We start from the raw sequence: 16,905 nt of genomic DNA, 5'->3' as shown, positions 1-16,905 counted from the left end.
CTTCCGTGTACGGTACGGCGAGAACCCGGAAGCGGTCGCTACTTCCGCCCGGCAGGAAGGCGAGGAGGAGGCAACATGTCCGACAACGAGGACAAGTGAGAGCCGGGAACGGGAAGGGGAGGGAGGAAAGGCGGCAGCATATTGCGCTTAGGGGCGCCGGGTGGGTTGGGGAGGAGCCCGCGGCGGGGCAAGTCTGACCCGTGTGCGACGTGTGTCTTCCTCCCGCAGCTTTGACGGGGACGACTTCGATGATGTGGAGGAGGATGAAGGCCTGGAGGACCTGGAGAACGCTGAGGAGGTGAGTGCTCCGCGGATCGCCTCGCCTGCTGTCCCGAGCAGGCTCTGGTGGTACCTCAAAGCATGGTGGCGGCCTGGCTAGGTGGTCGTTGGGGCTGGGGAGGCCTCGGGGGCTCTGCCAGCACCGCGGGGCCTGGCTGGAGGTGGGCACAGCCGAGCTGGAGCACTGGTCTGCTTTCCCCCAGGAGGGACAGGAGAACGTGGAGATCCTCCCCTCGGGAGAGCGGCAGCAGGCCAACCAGAAGCGGATCACCACCCCCTACATGACCAAGTATGAGCGGGCCAGAGTCCTGGGCACTCGTGCCCTCCAGATTGCGTGAGTATTTAGTTCTGTATCCTGAGCGTCGTCACAGCTTTTCCTCCCTTCCCAGTGAAAGCTCCTTCCTTAAAAATTGCTGGATCTCATGTAATCTCTTACCCAGTTGCTGAGTTTGTAGATCACCAACTTGGTCAACACTGAAGGACAGGGCTGTGTAGCTCTCAGTTGCTTATAAAGCCTTGATATCACTCCCTGGCAGAGATGGTGGTATTTATGCCTGTAGAGGAAGGGCATTCAGCAGCTCCAAATTAACCTTCCTAGCTCACAGGCAGAATGAGAGGGGAGGCAGATGTGACAAGCTGATGCTGGTTTCTGCCTTTCATAAGGGAACCAATGTGGGCTGGAAAGCTCAGAACTGGTTTGCAAAAGGCAGTGTTGAAAGGAGAGAGGAATGCTCCAGAATGTCTTCAGCTGGTACCACAGGGCTGTAAGAATTTGGAATGGAGTGACCAACCTGAAACCTGTTTTAAGTGCAGTTGCATTGTGGCAAGCTGTAAGGTGTTTATTTTTTAAAAAAAGATTTGGAATAGTGGGGCCTCATTTGTGGTAATGCCATGGTATTTATATGGTATTTATGGTAATACCATCTAAAGCCTATTTTAAGTGCTCCTGGCAGGTTTCAGCTTTATCCATTTACCTGTCTAGACTTCTTTTAATAACACAAATCTTTTTTGATGCTTTTTTGGAAGAATGCCTTATGAGCAAGATCATGAGGCTATGGCAAGGTCTGTCTGAAAGTGCATTTCTGAGCTTCACCTTGGTTATATCCACCCTCCAAATGATGCCTCTCCTCTACAGGGTTTGGAAGCTCATAGCTGGTGATGAGATCTTTCATCACTGCTTTGCCAAGCTGTTCTTTGCACAGCCTTCACTCTGTGAAGCTGTTTTGTGCACAGTCTTTCAATTAGTGGGGGGCCAGAAAAAGCAGGGCAGATGAGATGGGCTGGTGCCAGGTCCATAACCCATTGTACTCTGGTGCCTGGTTCTGCATCACCTACATCTTCTGCCTTCAGTGCTGAACCCGGGCCAGCAGCAGCCCCCAGTGGCCTTAGCTATGCATGACGTGAATTTTCTTTGCTGCTGCTGTCTCATGGGCAGATACTGTCACCCATGTTTGCTCTGCTGTCACAACCCTCTGCAAAATGCTAATTTTTTTCCTTCCTAGAGGTAGAGTGCATCATAAATCCAGCTCCTTGCTTTCCCCCAGCCAGAACCTGGAAGGTGTAAGCAAATTGAAACGTAAGAAATATGCTGGAGTTATAGAACTCATCTCATTTTATGGTGTACCCACCCTCTTTATTGCTTTTATTTTAGAATCTCTCTTTTTCTCACATTTAATTAAAGCAGGGGTTGACTAAAAGAGTGTAGATCTGACCAGCCCGTGCTCTGCTGGTCAGCAGAGTCTGAGGGATGGTGCAAGAACATTCAAGTAAAAGCTCCTAGTCCATAACCACTTGGGGGAAAATTTCTTTGCAACAGAGCAAATCAGGTTTGCTGAGGTGGTGTCCCACACTCCTGTCAGACAGTCTGTTGTCTGGGTGGTGTAGGTTAGCACAGGTTTAGCTGTGCCTCTTCCCTCTCAGGGTGTTCTCTCAAGTGACTGTTGTTCTGTCCCAGGATGTGTGCCCCTGTGATGGTGGAGTTGGAAGGAGAGACTGACCCCTTGCTCATTGCCATGAAAGAACTCAAGTAAGTCCTGGACCTTAACCATGAACATGTTGATTTCCATAAAGCCAGCAGACATCTCCTTATCCCAGGATTTAGCACCTTCAAGACAGCCTTGTCTTCCCTCGAGAGCAGTGACCTCTGCAGTTGCTCTCCCCTTTTCACCTGGGTACCTCTTCATAGCTGTTCTCTCCCAGCTGAGTGGCTCATGCAAAGTACTGATGATTAGAAGTGCTCTGACCTCCTTAACCTTGGAGTCTAAGTGTTCTTTATTTCTGTGATGAGAACCCAAGGTCCTCATCTTTCTGCAGTCAGTTTAATTCCGAGTGGAGCTGATTTGAAGTAGCTGTCTGAATTACACGTGCATTCAAATGAAATGAAAAAAATAAGAGCCAGGAGACCTGTTTAAGGATATTCTTTTCCCATAGCCTTCCATGCTTGGCCTGTTGTGGTTGTGGGGAGACACATCCTCTGCTTACAGAAAGATAAATCTCTGACTATAGCAGAGGCAGCATCTGGATGACAACTCACTGGCCCAGCTTCCCACACCAGAGCTCCCTGCTTGCTCTGCATGGTCTGTGACCTGGGTCACATGCAGGTATCCTTCAAGCAGAGCAGCTGGACTCCATCACTGTTTAAGTGCCCATTCTTGAAATGATCTGCCCCTCCCTCCCCCAGTTTATTGGTGCAATGCAACCACTCTTGCAGACTTTATTACAGCTCCCTTTATTGCTGGCAAAAGCTCCCTAGGTCAGGTTCCTGTCAGATTTCCAAGCTCAGTCTGAGTTCCTCCTGGTCACTGTCTGAGCACGAGCTGTAGAAAGTAAGTCAGGGTGTGGCAAAGTATAGTGGCATCCTGTTCTGAGCCAAAATTCATTTGTAATTGTTGGCATGCGGGAGCTACTTCTCTACTGGAAAAAACTACAGCCCTGAATATGATCATTAAAGAAGTTGTATTACTTTTCAAGTCTAATACAGTTGAAACCTGATGCCCTGTTTAGATTCCAGACTGATTACATTCTGCTGACTTAAATTTCCTTCCATTAACTTGAATTCTGTTCAGTGTCTTCTTGCTTTCCAATTGGAAGCACTGCTAGCAGATGCTGTGCTCCCTCTCAGCTATACCAGGTTCCTGAATAGTCCCTGTTTCCTATCCGTCTTAATAAGTAACTGATGTTTTCAGGGTGCAAAACACTCTAAATTCCAGAATTTAGCAAAGGTTCTCAAAATTCTGCCACTGTTTTAGTGTCTTGCGGGGAGAAGTCTTCCAACAAACAAAACGTTATTATTTGTTCAAGTCCCTTGATTCTTAATTGTTTTTTTCTCCTGTGGGATTAAAAAGCAGTGGGTTCAGACCCACTGATAAAAAATATTTAACAATAAAAAATACTGGGTTCAGATCACAGGGCTCAATTCCTGCAGTATCTATCAGCAAAGGTGACCTGGAGGTCTTTGGTTTCGAGTCTAACAGTGCTCAGCTCTTTGCTCCTACGAGCAAGAGAGAAGGTTGTTGGGACTTCCCCCTGCTATATAATACCAAATTGCTGTTGCCACACAAATCTGAAGGCCAGTTGTTCAAGGCCAGGTTGGATGGGTCTTGAAACAACCTGGTCTGGTGGGAGGTGTCCCTGCCCACACAGGGGAATGATGATACTTAAGGTCCCTTCCAGTCCAAACCGTTCTGTGATGATTCTGTGATCTCTCAGTTACACATAAGGGCCGTACTGAAGCCTCTAAGCACCTCAGTTCCCATCGCCTGCTGAGACAGTTCAGTGAGGGCTCTGGCATTTCTGTTCACCTCTCTGTCTTCTCTTCAGAGCACGCAAGATCCCCATAATCATCCGTCGTTACCTGCCAGATGGGAGCTATGAAGACTGGGGTGTGGATGAGTTAATTATCACAGACTGATCAGCCTCCAGAAATCATTTGGCTTCTTTCCTTCACCAGAGATGTTTCTATTTTTGTTTATATTTGTGTAAATAAATTATAAGTCTCCCCATTTTAAGCTGAATGTGGGTTTGTTTGCTTGCATGTTTTCTTCCACCTTCTCTTTTATCTGAGTCTGACACGTCCAGGAGAAGACTTTCTTCAGTCTACCAGCTCGGTCATTATTCATTATTCTTTTTGCATCATAAACTATATTAATAAGATTAGAGAGCTAAGTGCCCCGCTTTTCTTGTGGCCTTTTTTCACCTGTAAAGACCATATTGCTGAGGACTGCAATAACTGCTTCATCCTCCCCCAGCAGCACTCCTCTCCAGCTATAGGACTGGTAGCCAATTAAACGCCTGCTGTACAAAAATGCTCTAGCAGGTACTTCAGAAAGATTCCAGTCCTCCACCCCTCTCCCTTCTTAAAACAGGAGTGCTGAGACACCTCCATTGCTTCCCCCTAGACAGTTGGGCCTTTGTGCCCTGAGCAGGTTGCTGTGGAAACCCCCAATTTCCTCTCTGGCCAGGGCTGGCTGTAGGGCTTCTCAGGAGTATCGTAGAGCAGCTCTCATCAAATCACCTATTGTTTCCCTGCTCCTGCTGCTTATCAGAGGTGGGGATCCCCTTTCAGTGGCACTGCCCCAGCCGGAAGCCCAGTCGCCACTCACAGTCCCACCAGCTCAGCAGCCTTAGGTTGTTGCTTCTTCTTCCTCCTTGTACAGCTGTTCCCTGACAGGCAGTGGAACTGATGGTCCTGGGGGTAGGGGTGCTCTCCAGCCATTTGGGCTGTATGACCTCCTGTGGAGCTCACAGTGGTACAACAGCAGTTAAAACTTAAAAGAGTTCCTTTAGTCTGTAGTGTGGTGAAAGATTGGTGATTTGTCTCCTTAAGTCTCCTGCAGTCTTACCTCTGATGTGCAGGGAGCAGAAAAATTGTAGCCCCTTGCTCAAATCAAGAAGAGTTGGGGAGATACATTCAGAGGCCAACCACTACTGGGTTTTGTTTTCCTGATTTAGAACTAGAGGAAATGACCAGAAGTTATGCCAGGAGAGGTTTAGACTAGATATTAGGAAGAATTTCTTTACTGAAATACTAGGTAGGCACTAGAACAGGATGCCCAGGGAGGTGTTGGAGTCACCATCCCTGTAGGTATTAAAAAAAAAAAAAAAAGTGTAGATAAGGCACATCAGGACATACTTTATTGAGAAGGTGTTGTGTGTTCTGGACTGATGGTTGGACAGGGTGATCTTAGAGGTCTTTTACAACAGTGGCAATTCTGTGATCTTCTGTCTGCTCTGAGATTCTTCACAAGAAAGATCTGAGCTCTTGGGTAGAACACATTGAGTCTTTCTCAATTACCCTATTAAAAATTGTCATTGGGATTTTTGGGTTTTTTTAAAGAGAAGAAGAGGGAAGGTAAATGTCGTTTCAGCTGTTTTCTCCTCACATTGCTCCAGGAGAAACCTTCCTAGCCAGTTCATGTTAAGGCTTATGCTCATAAAGCCTGTGTTCTCCATGCTGTATGTGTGGTCAGTGCCTGCAGAGGAGCATCCACGTCCCTAAGGGAGTTTGCATCCACCTGCCTGGGAACTCAGCTCATGTAACCCACCATGGATGTCATTCTCTCACTGCTCCCTGTAAAAGAACCAGGCCATCCTTGCAGGTGTGAGGAGGGGGCTGACTGTGAGGAACACAAGTGCTTCCTGGTCCAGGCCATCTTAACCAAGAAAAGGTTAATTTGCAGCACTGTGGCCTTCAGCCCTCTCCCCCCACCCTCCATGGAATCCTTTAATCACGTTGGTGCGGTGAAATTTCAGCCCTGAAATGGTGCCTTTGTGCAATAGTTTTGGCGTCTGCCATGGAGCGGGGGTCGTTTTCTTGTCTTTTTTTTTTTTTTTTTTTTAAATGGCTTCTTTGTTCCCTACCCAACTCCCCTCCCCAGCCTCGCATCTGTATCAGATACGATTAAAGGGACAGGGAAGGATGCTGGGCCAGCTCAGCTCCTGCTAGGCTGCAGGAGGAGCAGTTAACTCCTCTGTTACCAGTGGCATTCTCTGTCTTGTCTTAGTTGTGTGATCCCTCCTAGATGAGAGGTGGCATCTCCTTCCACTAGGGAACCACGGGGCAGAGCCCATTTGCTTTCTTAGTTTGCTTTTTGAAGAGCTGAAGAAGAGTACTTATGTGTGGTTAAGATCTTTCTTTTCCCACTCTTCTGTTTGTCTATACCATGTACCTGTGATCAGCTCTCCTACTCCCATGGCTTCCCTTTCTCCCCACGGGTACTCCTGGCCTGGTCTGCAGTGCAGTAGTTCCCTTCTGGGCTCTCCCCACAGCCTGTAACTTAGGGCAGAAATTTCTCCTCCTCTCCAGTAAATGGTCACAGTCCTATTTTGTATGGAGCTCTTTAGCTAGCATTGCCATTGCTAGATCTATTAAGCCATTCTGCTGATGATGCTCTTGGCCCTATGAAGTGCTTCATCCAGATACTGCTGTGAGTTTTAAAAAAGCTTTGAACATGTTCCACAGTTCCTAGACCTCCTGCTTACTCAATTCACCCTTAAAGCACTTAGGGAACATAAACTCACTGGATGGATCTGATCAATACTGTGATACACTGAAACTTTTGGAATAATTTTGTAGTTGTGGAGTCTCAGTGTTGATTGATATCCTACCTTGCTACCGTTGGCCTTGAGAGATGTTCTTAAGCAGACCAGTATCTGCTGTACATTTCCTTTCCAAACATCTTCAGATGTCTTCCCAGGTCCTGACTACACCCAGGATGTCTTCTTCAGCAAGAAGGTGTATACATCTATTGTTGGATGAAGTCTGTGTGTATGAGTGCAAATGTGTGTCTCTGTTTATGTTCTTGCTTGTGGAAGGCAAGAGGCCAGGGTGTTGAGTTTCTGCAGAGAAACTAATGGTTGCTTCCAAAACACACAAGTTTGTGTATGTGGGGAAGTTTGTTGGGGTTTTTTAAGGGATGTAATATGCCACCTGGTTTTGAGGAGCTAGGATGATAAACTCCACACTCCCATTCTGGAGAGCATTAACAATCACATTAAGAAATTCTTGGATGAAGTACATACAAACCTTTCTTAACTGTGCATGCTGAATCTTTCAGGAAAGACTTTCAGGAGAGAAGCCAACAAACTAAGACACATGAAAATGAAACTTTTGAGTTTATTATTCCATATGTTTTATGCAGAGTTAATGGTGCTAGGACAGCATAGAGACTGGGAAAGGGAGGTGGGGGAGGAAGGTGCTACTTGCATAAATAAGGGGAGAGGGCTGGAAGAGGTTACACATGTACAGGGAGCAAACATTCTACATGATCTTTTCAGACACCACAAGGAGAAGTCATCCATAGCTAAGGGAGGCAGGAATAGCATCTGACAGTCATATCAGCAGAAGGAAACAGCGGCACCAATCACAGTCCATGTTTGGTTAAAGTATTTTATCTTTCTAGACTGCAGTATCCATTGGAAGGTCCCACAACATGTCTCTGGTGAGTTGCCAGGATTCATCTTTTCCTGCAGCAACTTTTGTTCCAGTTCACTCCCTGGCATGACAAATCACCCCAGTTCTAGAGGTGACAAAGGAGAAGTAAAGCAGACTGTCCTCAGGTGTTGGGTTGAAAAAGGAGGATGATCTGACTGTAAGAGCTGGTTGTTTCCAGGTTTAAACACAAAGGGGAAAACAAATTATTTTACATCTAAATAGGCTGATTTTCTTTACACTCGTCCAAAACTGGGTGCATATCTGCCTTTCTTGAAGCCACAGGAGGATCATTCCATCTTCAACATAAGTAGAAGGGAGGTGTTGACTGACAAGGAGATATGATGAGCAAATGAGTGGAGCTGCACACTCCATCAGCCTGAGTTTGGAGTGGTAGTTCAAAGAGAGTATTGGAATCAACTCGGGGGGTTGGCAAGTGCATAGTAGCTTTCTTGGTGCCTCTTCATCTCACGCAGGCACAGGCAGACATGGAAGAGCAAGGGCCAAGTTTGCTCTGAAGTTTTTTGGGATACTGAAGAGATTAGGAAGGACCAAGATGCCAGAAATGCCAAACATAAATGAATGATATAGAGTAATTGTAAGGAAGGAGGATTCATGCACAGCACCTTGATCATTCACTTGGTCTTTCCCCACCTCTCCTGCACCTACATATGTGAGCACATGTGTGTACACAGGCTGTGGTATGGGCAGCTAAGACTGACAGTGCAGTTCCCAAGTCCTGTGTATTGTTCAGGCAAGCCTTAAAATCTCCATGCAAGAAAGAGCGTGGGATTAAGCGGAGACAGGATGGGGAGAAGAGGCAGGGGAAAAAAACTAGGATGCAGGGAAGTTGGCAGGGAAGCAAGGGTAGGTTGGTCTTCCAATGGAGTTCGAAATTCATGCATGTGTGAATCTTAGGCAGGACTGCTGCACCATGCTGATGGCAAGGAAGCCAGGCTGTGCCATCCTCCCTAGTACTCCTCCCATATCATGTTCACCAAGGCTGAGCAGCCACCCTTCACCTGCAGCAGGGTGACAAAGTGTTGGCCATTGTGGCCTGTTGGAAGCACTTGCTAACTCCCTGGAGCAGTCTGGGGAGGGGAAGGAAAGGGCAGTCTGTCTCATCGTACAGTTTAGGGTGCACACAACGAAACCCACCATGGACCAGTCACTCCATGTCTAGAATCCTTCTCATCTAGAAGGCCAGTAAGGTGTCACATGCCATTCACATGGCCTGCATGAAATTGGTAAAGGGTGAAAGGGCGAAAAACCTTCTTCTAGGCGGGTGAGCCAGCGATAGCCGGGGTCAAGAAAGGCACTTCTGTATACTCAGTGGGTTCTGGTGGCTGGATGACACTGAGTGACCTCGGAGTTCGGAGGCTCTTCTGCCTGTGCTAAGTCTTCGGAGCCTTTCCGTCGCTGCTTCGGTCACCGTTCCTTGTGCCCTTATGGTCTGGAGAGAGTCGTATACACCGGCTGTTCCCAGTGTGTGGGGCTATGGGACTGTGGCACCGAGGGTGCAGGGTCAGAGATGGCAGTGTAAAGGGGACGTTGGGAAGGTCCCATATAAGAGAAAGCAGAGTAGAGGCCAGATGCTTGGCTGGAATGGCTGTAGTAGGGTCCGGAGGGCTGGTGGTCCGGGTAGTCAAACTGTGGCCTGGAGATTGAAGGGAAGGCCGAACCGTAGTGGGGCAGACTCAGGGATGTGTAAGCTATCTGGGAGGTGGAGGGCTGGTCAGTGTAATGGCCTCCAGGGGTGGACCCCTCCGTTTTCACCTGGGCCTTGGAGTCCACCACCGATGAGGTGGCAGTGGACAAAGAGACTCCGTGCTGCTTGGAGATCCAGGCAGAGTGTCCACTGGCTGCAGCCAGGGCGCTCCCGAGGCCGTAGCCAGCAGCCGCCGCTGCCGCGTAGCCCCCAACATGGCCTGGGTGGCCGGCGTGTCCGTTGGGTGGCAGGTACTGGTCGAATTCATTGACATCGAAGGTCTCCATGTTGGACATCACTTCGTGGCTGATCTCCCCAATGTCCACATTGCCAAAGTCAATGTGTGGCTTTCCCCCTTCGCCCAGGGAACGCCCTTCTCGTTTGGAGTCAGCTTTGCCTGCCTGCAGCTCAGTCTTAGGGGTGGTAGGAGGTGTGGGGGGGCCATGGCTCTGACCTGCAAAGCAGAACATTTTGAGGAGGAAAGAAAGAGAAGAGGTGAGTTACCAGTTTATGCCTGAACTTTATACACAGCCCAGCTCTGCTCCTCCCATCATGCCAGCAACTGCCCAGCTGGAGACTTAGTGGAGGGAGAAAGAAATAGCCAGCCCAAAGCAAAGCTTTTTATATCATCTTGTGTAAAAAAGAGGGAGGGTGCAATGGTACCTTGCCTGAACAGAGGAATGCAAGTACGTCCCTATAGTGCTGATACTCCAGCAGAGTTTCTTTGGTCATGAACAAGCCATATTGCTCAGGCTTTCACCGTGGTGACTTGTCTTTTTTTGAGCCTCCAAACTGCCTGTAACCTGTCAGTAGGTTCACAGAGACCTATAACTCACCTGAGGGATGTTCTGGATGACCATCAGACATGGGTGACCCTTCGCCAGGATGCCTGTGGTCCAGGTGGGCACTCTTGTAGTGAGCCTGAATGGCAGCAGCCCCACCAGCCTCCCCCTCCACCTGGCCTTCACCTTCGCCCTGCGTGGCCTTGCCGTTTTTCCGCCGGCGGGGCTGGTACTTGTAATCGGGATGGTCCTTCTTGTGCTGCATCCTCAGCCGCTCTGCCTCTTCAATGAAGGGCCTCTTGTCACTTTCATTCAACAGCCTGCAGAGGCCAAGGCAGCAGAGAAGAGGGGAAGGAGAGAGGCAGGTACGTCAGAAAAAAAACCCACTTATATACCCAGCACTGTGGGACATAGCACGTAAATCCCAGTATTAGGATGTTGCCCGATTGAGGGTGTTTCCCAGAACACCAGGGAGAACTTTGAAGTATTTCAGAGGAAACAGTAATGTTTTCCTCCTCATCATTAATTATTAAGCCCTGACAACAGTCAGTGCCAGTGTTGGGTCCCCCTTCCCCAACTGATGATGCATCTCAGTAATTTCAGCAAACTCTCTTACATTTCAGTTTCATCCCCAAAGGTACAAAGCACAGCCTTTCATAGCAACCTAAAATAAGGTTGAACAAGCTGCTTTCAAAGAGTTTGGGCAAATTAAGGGCAGGTAAGATTACTCCTAGGACTAAGGCAATGTGAGCCATCCTTACTACCTGTAGTCCTGCCTCCTACATGTCTCTCCCTTCCTCAGACTGTGTTTATTCCATTTTCATCCCCACCCTTCCATAGGCTTTGCTATGAGTTTGAGGCTCTACTGAACACAAATGGCAGCAGCTGGTGTTGGCTCCACAGAATCCATGTTGCTGCATGGAGCTTGCTGGGCCTTTAAGCACCTTGCAGTATCCTAGAAGGGAATTAAAGAAAATTTCAAAAGAGGGGGAAGCAGTGCCTTCTGCTATTCCTGGAGCTCCTGCTTCCCTTAGACATGGATAATGCAGAAGGCTGAAGCACAAAGAACCAGCCCTTCTTGAACTTAAATGAGCAGTTGAAAAAAATGTAGTTGATATGGTACTAGCTTTGTAGAAATAGATGAGTTTTGGTGTCTGGATGAAAGGCACTGCAGAAACGTAAGCTTCTCTGTATTCCTGCCAGATGATGGACTACTCTAGTTAAGAAAGGCTCTCCGAGGAAATGGTGAAATGTGTGGGCAGGATGGCTCAGAGCTCTTGAAGATGAAGTCAACCTCACTGCTCAAGCCTTTAGCAGTGTCTCGGTTGGAAGAACTTCATTTTCATACTGTGACTCAAGGTCATCCTGCTTCCAACCAGAAACCAGTGCTCTCAGAAGTGGCCAGTTTTCCTGTGACTTGCATTAGAAATGGGGGCTCCCAAATAGCAAAAATTATGAGATGTCCGTGCCTTTTTCCCCCCAACAAAGGAACAGTGCCAGCACTTTAGTACCTCCAAAGACCATAGCAATAAAATGTGACCAATTCTGTTGAACTATAGGCACTGAGGAAGATACAAAGGCCTGAACTAGCCTGGAAACCTGAAGCCAAGGAGGAGGCATGGCTCCTGGAGCACATTGATGCATCTGGCAGGGGATTACAGGAGTCACCAGCAAGTAATGGGTAGGTTTCTAAGCACCTCCTTTCTCCTTGGTCATTCCCCCGGCCAACAGCCAGAAGGTGTGTGGCACAGTCTGGTGCCCGTTACAGTGCTGACCTGGGTTCACTCCAGGCAGCCTGAGCAGGTCACAGCCACACACCACATTCCTCCAGTGCCTTAATCCTGGAGATTAAAGCAACCGAGTCACTGTGAATCCAACACCAGCTTTCCTGTCTCCCTCCTGCTACCATACTCACGCGTCCTGTAGGGCTCTAATCCCTCAGCATGCACCACTCCAGGTGGCCCTCCAAGGGGTCCAAAGGGGCTTCATGACAAACCCTCATAGACACTGTGGTCTGGGGCGTGACCTTGCCTTGGCAAAACCTTCATCCTTGCAGAATGCCCCATCTCCACTGGAGCTGGAGAATGGAGGCAGAACCTGCAGCCTTGCAGTCTGGGACCCTTCACTACAAGGCAGCCAGGCTCTAGCATCCCTGCACTCTCAGCCCAGATGGTGCTAAATCTATTAAGATGCTGTGGTTGGGAATGAGAGGTCTCTTTCCATGTGGGCACTTCTCAGACTGAAGAGGCTGTGGGCTGCACAGCCAGCTTTGATCTGTGAGGGGTCGTGTGTGGTGAGCTTGAAGCAGAGCCTCTCATGGAGACCAAAACTCAGCCTCCCAGATCCATCTTGTGGATGGCATGAACCAGAGCCAGTCCAGGCTATGCTGCCCTCTGATCTATGCCGCAAAGCCTCACCTCCTCTGCCCCTGACAGCAGTTCACAGGCAGTGCCACTATCAAGACTGTGGCAAGTCTGCTCCCCATGTCTTTGCCTTCTCCTTTCCAAGGCTTTCTGCTCCCTCCTCCCTCTACTGGGATCAGAGCTCAAATCGGCTTTAGCAAAGTGAAACTGGTGCGAGCAGGCAAAGGCCAGGAGATTTAGGGGGATTTGGATTTCACTTGCTTCCTGCCCTCCCCCTCTTGCCCCACACTCTCCAGGCCACAATGCAAAGGAATCTTGCACGGGCAGAGAAGTTATGGATCACAGAGCAAAGCCGTTCATGTGGCTTAACCGAGCACTCGCTGCCCGGCCCGGCACCAAATGTTCTCCCTTGAGCCAAGTGGAGAGGGCCAAGCATCCAGCGCCTCTCTCTGGGAGGAGAAAGAAGGGCTAAAATCTTTCCACCCACCTTTTGCAGCCTCCCATTCTGCCGCCTGACATGGCACTGTGCTGTGTGCCCGAGGCTGGAGGCCTGACCCTGTGCCGGGATTCAGCTGCCGATGAGTCAGTGTGGTGATGGGGTTGGGCATCTCCTGATGCAAGGCAAGGGAAGGCTGGGAGAAGAAATCATCCAGGAGGGCTTTCCTACACATCCACAGCCCCAGTTTTGTTGGCAAGACCCTATTCCCTGAGTGCTGCCACTCCCATGCCAAGATCCCTCCACTGGGTCCTCTTACCCATCCTCACTATGTCTTCCTCTCTTTCTTCCCATGGTCTGCTTGTTTTTGGCCCCAGAGGTGGTGCTGGCTGGCATTTTGGCTGAGAGTCATGCCGACATTTTCAGCAGACAGCCTCCATTTGAGAGCTGCTCCCTGTCCCCCTCAGGAAGGAAAACAGCCATTACCACTGAGCACAAAACTCCTCCCTTCTTTTTCAGTACATTCAGTTTGTTGACTGCAAACCACATGGACCCCAAATAGGTACAGATGGAGGTGGATGGGTCCATAAGCCCCCTGGCACCACACTAGGGGACAGGAGGCTACTGCAGTCATTAGGGCATGTCCTGCAGATGTCCCCAATGGAAGATGGGGCCCATGGAGGATCTGGCAGTGGCACAGGGCCGGAGCAGCCACTAGGCTTGAAAAAACTCAACATTACAGCCTGTTTTGCTGAGGAGCATGTGGGACTGCACTGGGGTTACTGCTCAGTCTGCTAGCCACCCTTCAAGATTTCCCAGCCTTGGCTGTCCACACCCACTGCCAATCACTGGGGACATGCTTGGTTTAACAGTGGTCTGCAGGCAATCTCTGTGTTCATCAGTGCTCGTCTTTCTGCCTAACGTGCCGACATTTTCCAAAGTGGCCAGAGACATAGGCTGTAGGGCTTGGGTGATCACCTTGTAAGGCTGGAGGTACAGGAACAGACAGAGTCTTTTGCAGGAGTCTTTTGTGCAATGTTTGAGACTAAGCCATCCAGAGCTCAGTGTAGCTGCTCGCAGTTGTACTCATACACAGGAGCTACAACTTGGGGACAGCATAGAAGAGGGCAGCAGGCAAGACCCAACCGTACAGTGGCTGCAGGGCAAGGCTCCAGGCTACTATCTTGGTAACCTCTGGGTCACATCCTGAGGAGGTTTGTGGACTAATATTTCCACCCAGCCTCACAGAAAGACACACACATGGTCCTACACAGGCCAGACACCGACTGCACTAATGGTCCATCTTACTCTACTGTACAGTCCCCGTTGGGGCTTACAGCTCAGAGTCTCAGCCTGCACCAGGGACAGTCAGAGACGGGACATGTACAAGTAGAGCAGGCAGGTGCCAAACCTAGCACCATACTACAATGCCAGGTCTGATCCCACAAAGTTCTCTGCCAGATTCACACTCCATGGCTGTATGGTGCCCTGAGAAGCACCCAAGGCCCTTGCCCACCATCCAGCAGCAGTGTCCCCCTGCTCTGAGTCCCATGGGGCCACCCATACCCTGGGAGCAGGGAGGCATTTGGGTTCATGAATGTGGTCGTGGGATGGGGACTGTGTCTCCCTGACTTCTGAATGTGATACCCATGGAGGGTTTCACTGTTCTGCTATGTTTTCAGTGTCCAGAGAGAGGCTGTTGCTCTAAAAACTGGCTATTTTTTGCCATAACATATTGAGAACAAAAAAACTGAGTTTCCCCTCACACACCCCCCTTCTTCCAGTGTAGATTCATGGTCTAGAGGCTGGCAGCACAGCCCCAGGTGGGAGTAGGTGCTGCTATAAAAGAGAAGGCAGTGGGGAACAAAGCGGGAAAGAGCATCAGATGAGGCATCTGCAATCATGCCCTGCTTTCAACTTCAGCTTCCCTAAGAAATGCCTTGGTTAGGGCTACACTAGACACAGACAAGTCAGGCGAAATGGACTGACGTGGCAGCTTGGGCTAATGCCCAGATATTCAGTTCCTTGCGAGCAAGGAGGTTTGAAGCCAGGAGGAGACCTCGGCATCAGATGCTGGATGGAGTGTGTTTTGCTTCTGCTTATAAATATGTCTCTTAGCCCACCCAAGGTTGGGGGCTTCCTCCAGAGCAGGACAGAGAATGTGAGGGTCTGTTTGCCTTGGTTTGTTTCTAGTTGGTGCAAGGCAAGGTGGGGGATTGGGACTTGTGGCAGAAAGTGTAACAAGTTGATGGGGTTGTTGGCAGAGAGTGTCAGATGGGAAAGAAGCTGCACGGCCAGTCTGAAATGCTTGGTCTGAGCACAACAGCTCTTTGCACACTCACAGGCCCTCTGCAGTCAGTCAGAGCAGCCTACTGGTCTGCCAGAGGAAGGAGAAGGAGGTTGGGAAAGCTATGTGAAGGATCTACACAAAGCTAAATGAAAATGGGTGCAACAAACTGGCAGGGCCAGAGGAACAAGCGTGTGTGTGCCAGCCAGAATGAAGGGCATCTCTCTTGGTGCAAAAGGGAGATGCAGCTAGCATGTTGCAAGAGAGCCTGCTAAGTCTTGGAATGTTGAAGGTCTCTTCCTTTCTGCTAAACCTCACTCCCCTTTCTATCACGGTCTCTCCTTGTCCTTCTCACTACATTTGCATAGCCTGCCAAAACTGGCATCTTCCTCGGAAGGACGGCTATGGGGCTCTGACTGCCTGGCTCCCTTCTCCCGAACTTCCTCCTCTGCCGTAACACGATTTCCCACTTGCTCTGTGGCACAGCATGGAAAATAGCCCCTGTTGGCATTGGGACCGGAGTTCAAACTGGCTGGAGGCAGGCACCAGTGAGTTAAGTTGGCTGGGGCTAAGCTCAGTTCCTGCTAGTACAAAATTTGGCCCAACAGAGAGGGTGAGCCAAGAAAACAAGATCTCCCCTGGCAGTCAAGCAGGAGAGGACCAGGATGAGACTGTTCAGGTCAGAAACAATAGCAGAAGTTAGTGGGGAATACATGGAAAAGGGCTGCCACGGAGGATGGAGGTAATCTTTGCTGATGAAGCCATCACTACGTCTAACTACCAACTCCTGCCCCAGTATCTGACCATGCCTCCTGTGAGGAGGTTCCCCATGTAGAAAAGTCCCCTCAGGGTCCATCCTGATAAGTCTTCATACTTCCACCTGACCACACAGTCCTCTCCAGGACATCTCCAGACCCCATCCCTCATGCTCCCGCTCTGCCTGGCCCCTCTTACCTCCAGAGCTTTCCCAAGGTCTTGCTGAGCTCGGCATTGTGGAGGTGTGGGTACTGGTCAGCCAGTTTCCTCCGGGCAGCCTGTGCCCAGACCATGAAGGCGTTCATGGGCCGCTTGACATGTGGTTTGCTCTTGTTACTTCCATTGACCCGGACGGGCATGGGTACCAGGGTCCAGTCATAGCCGCTTAGCACCTGGCTGACTGCTTCGCGGATACACACTGGGAACTTGTCGTCATCTGCTTCTGAGTCTTGCTGTTCCTTCTTGACTTTCCCCATCTCCCCGTTCCCAGAGCCAGCAAGGTGTGGGGAGTTGTCTGATGTCATGGAGGGTCCTGGCGAGAGGCAGTGGTGGTCTTCAGAGCCCACTGGGCTCATCTCCACCTCCGAAAGGTCTTGGTCGTCGGCCATTGTCACTGGCGAGCCCTTTCTCTCTTGCTTCTCGGTGTCCTTCTTCTCACTGTGGAAGGGAGGGAGGAAGACAAAAACAAAGGAAAGAAAGGAAAGAGGGAGGGGAAAAAAGAGAAGAGGAGAAGCAGCCACCAAATCTGAAAGGGACTCCAAGCTCTCCAAGAGCTGACCACGAGACAGAGTTCACTTGATAAAAGCGCAAGCAAAGCAACTGCTGCGCACACCGCAAAACCCGTGATCAATGGGGGTGGGGATGG

General features: G+C 49.7%; 2 protein-coding genes across 3 annotated transcripts; one reads left to right on the top strand and one right to left on the bottom strand.

The window, feature by feature from the left end:
• Window positions 1-2: 2 nt before the first annotated feature.
• On the top strand, window positions 3-4,292 carry POLR2F (RNA polymerase II subunit F). Of its 2 annotated transcripts, XM_008496021.2 has the most exons (5): window positions 4-95; window positions 229-298; window positions 483-613; window positions 2,234-2,305; window positions 4,099-4,292. In XM_008496021.2, the coding sequence occupies exons 1-5, from the start codon at window positions 76-78 to the stop codon at window positions 4,187-4,189; spliced, it is 384 nt and encodes a 127-aa protein (XP_008494243.1). In that variant the 5' UTR covers window positions 4-75; the 3' UTR covers window positions 4,190-4,292. The 2 variants fall into 2 exon arrangements, with proteins under 2 accessions (XP_030301555.1, XP_008494243.1); XM_030445695.1 differs by lacking the exons at window positions 2,234-2,305; window positions 4,099-4,292 and adding an exon at window positions 1,782-1,989 and having other exon boundaries at window positions 3-95.
• A 4,421-nt stretch (window positions 4,293-8,713) lies between these two features.
• Window positions 8,714-16,663, bottom strand: SOX10 (SRY-box transcription factor 10). The gene is made up of 3 exons (XM_008496032.2): window positions 16,239-16,663; window positions 10,253-10,518; window positions 8,714-9,870 (listed from the first exon to the last, which is right to left on the bottom strand). The coding sequence occupies exons 1-3, from the start codon at window positions 16,646-16,648 to the stop codon at window positions 9,155-9,157; spliced, it is 1,392 nt and encodes a 463-aa protein (XP_008494254.1). The 5' UTR covers window positions 16,649-16,663; the 3' UTR covers window positions 8,714-9,154.
• Window positions 16,664-16,905: the final 242 nt, after the last annotated feature.

Source organism: Calypte anna, chromosome 1 (assembly GCF_003957555.1).
Source record: "Calypte anna isolate BGI_N300 chromosome 1, bCalAnn1_v1.p, whole genome shotgun sequence".
Classification (NCBI taxonomy): Eukaryota; Metazoa; Chordata; class Aves; order Apodiformes; family Trochilidae; genus Calypte; species Calypte anna.
The sequence above is the reverse complement of the archived record's forward strand: the minus strand, read 5'-3'. Positions and strand labels throughout refer to the sequence as shown.

Excerpts from the sequence above, each read along its gene's own strand:
- POLR2F (XM_030445695.1), top strand. The coding sequence starts at position 76 with ATGTCCGACAACGAGGACAA. Across the intron at positions 96-228 it reads ATGTCCGACAACGAGGACAA|CTTTGACGGGGACGACTTCG; the intron begins GTGAGAGCCGGG and ends TTCCTCCCGCAG. Across the intron at positions 299-482 it reads ACCTGGAGAACGCTGAGGAG|GAGGGACAGGAGAACGTGGA; the intron begins GTGAGTGCTCCG and ends GCTTTCCCCCAG.
- SOX10 (XM_008496032.2), bottom strand. The coding sequence starts at position 16,648 with ATGGCCGACGACCAAGACCTTTCGGAGGTGGAGATGAGCCCAGTGGGC. Across the intron at positions 10,519-16,238 it reads ACCTTGGGAAAGCTCTGGAG|GCTGTTGAATGAAAGTGACA; the intron begins GTAAGAGGGGCC and ends TGGCCTCTGCAG. Across the intron at positions 9,871-10,252 it reads TCATCCAGAACATCCCTCAG|GTCAGAGCCATGGCCCCCCC; the intron begins GTGAGTTATAGG and ends TCTGCTTTGCAG.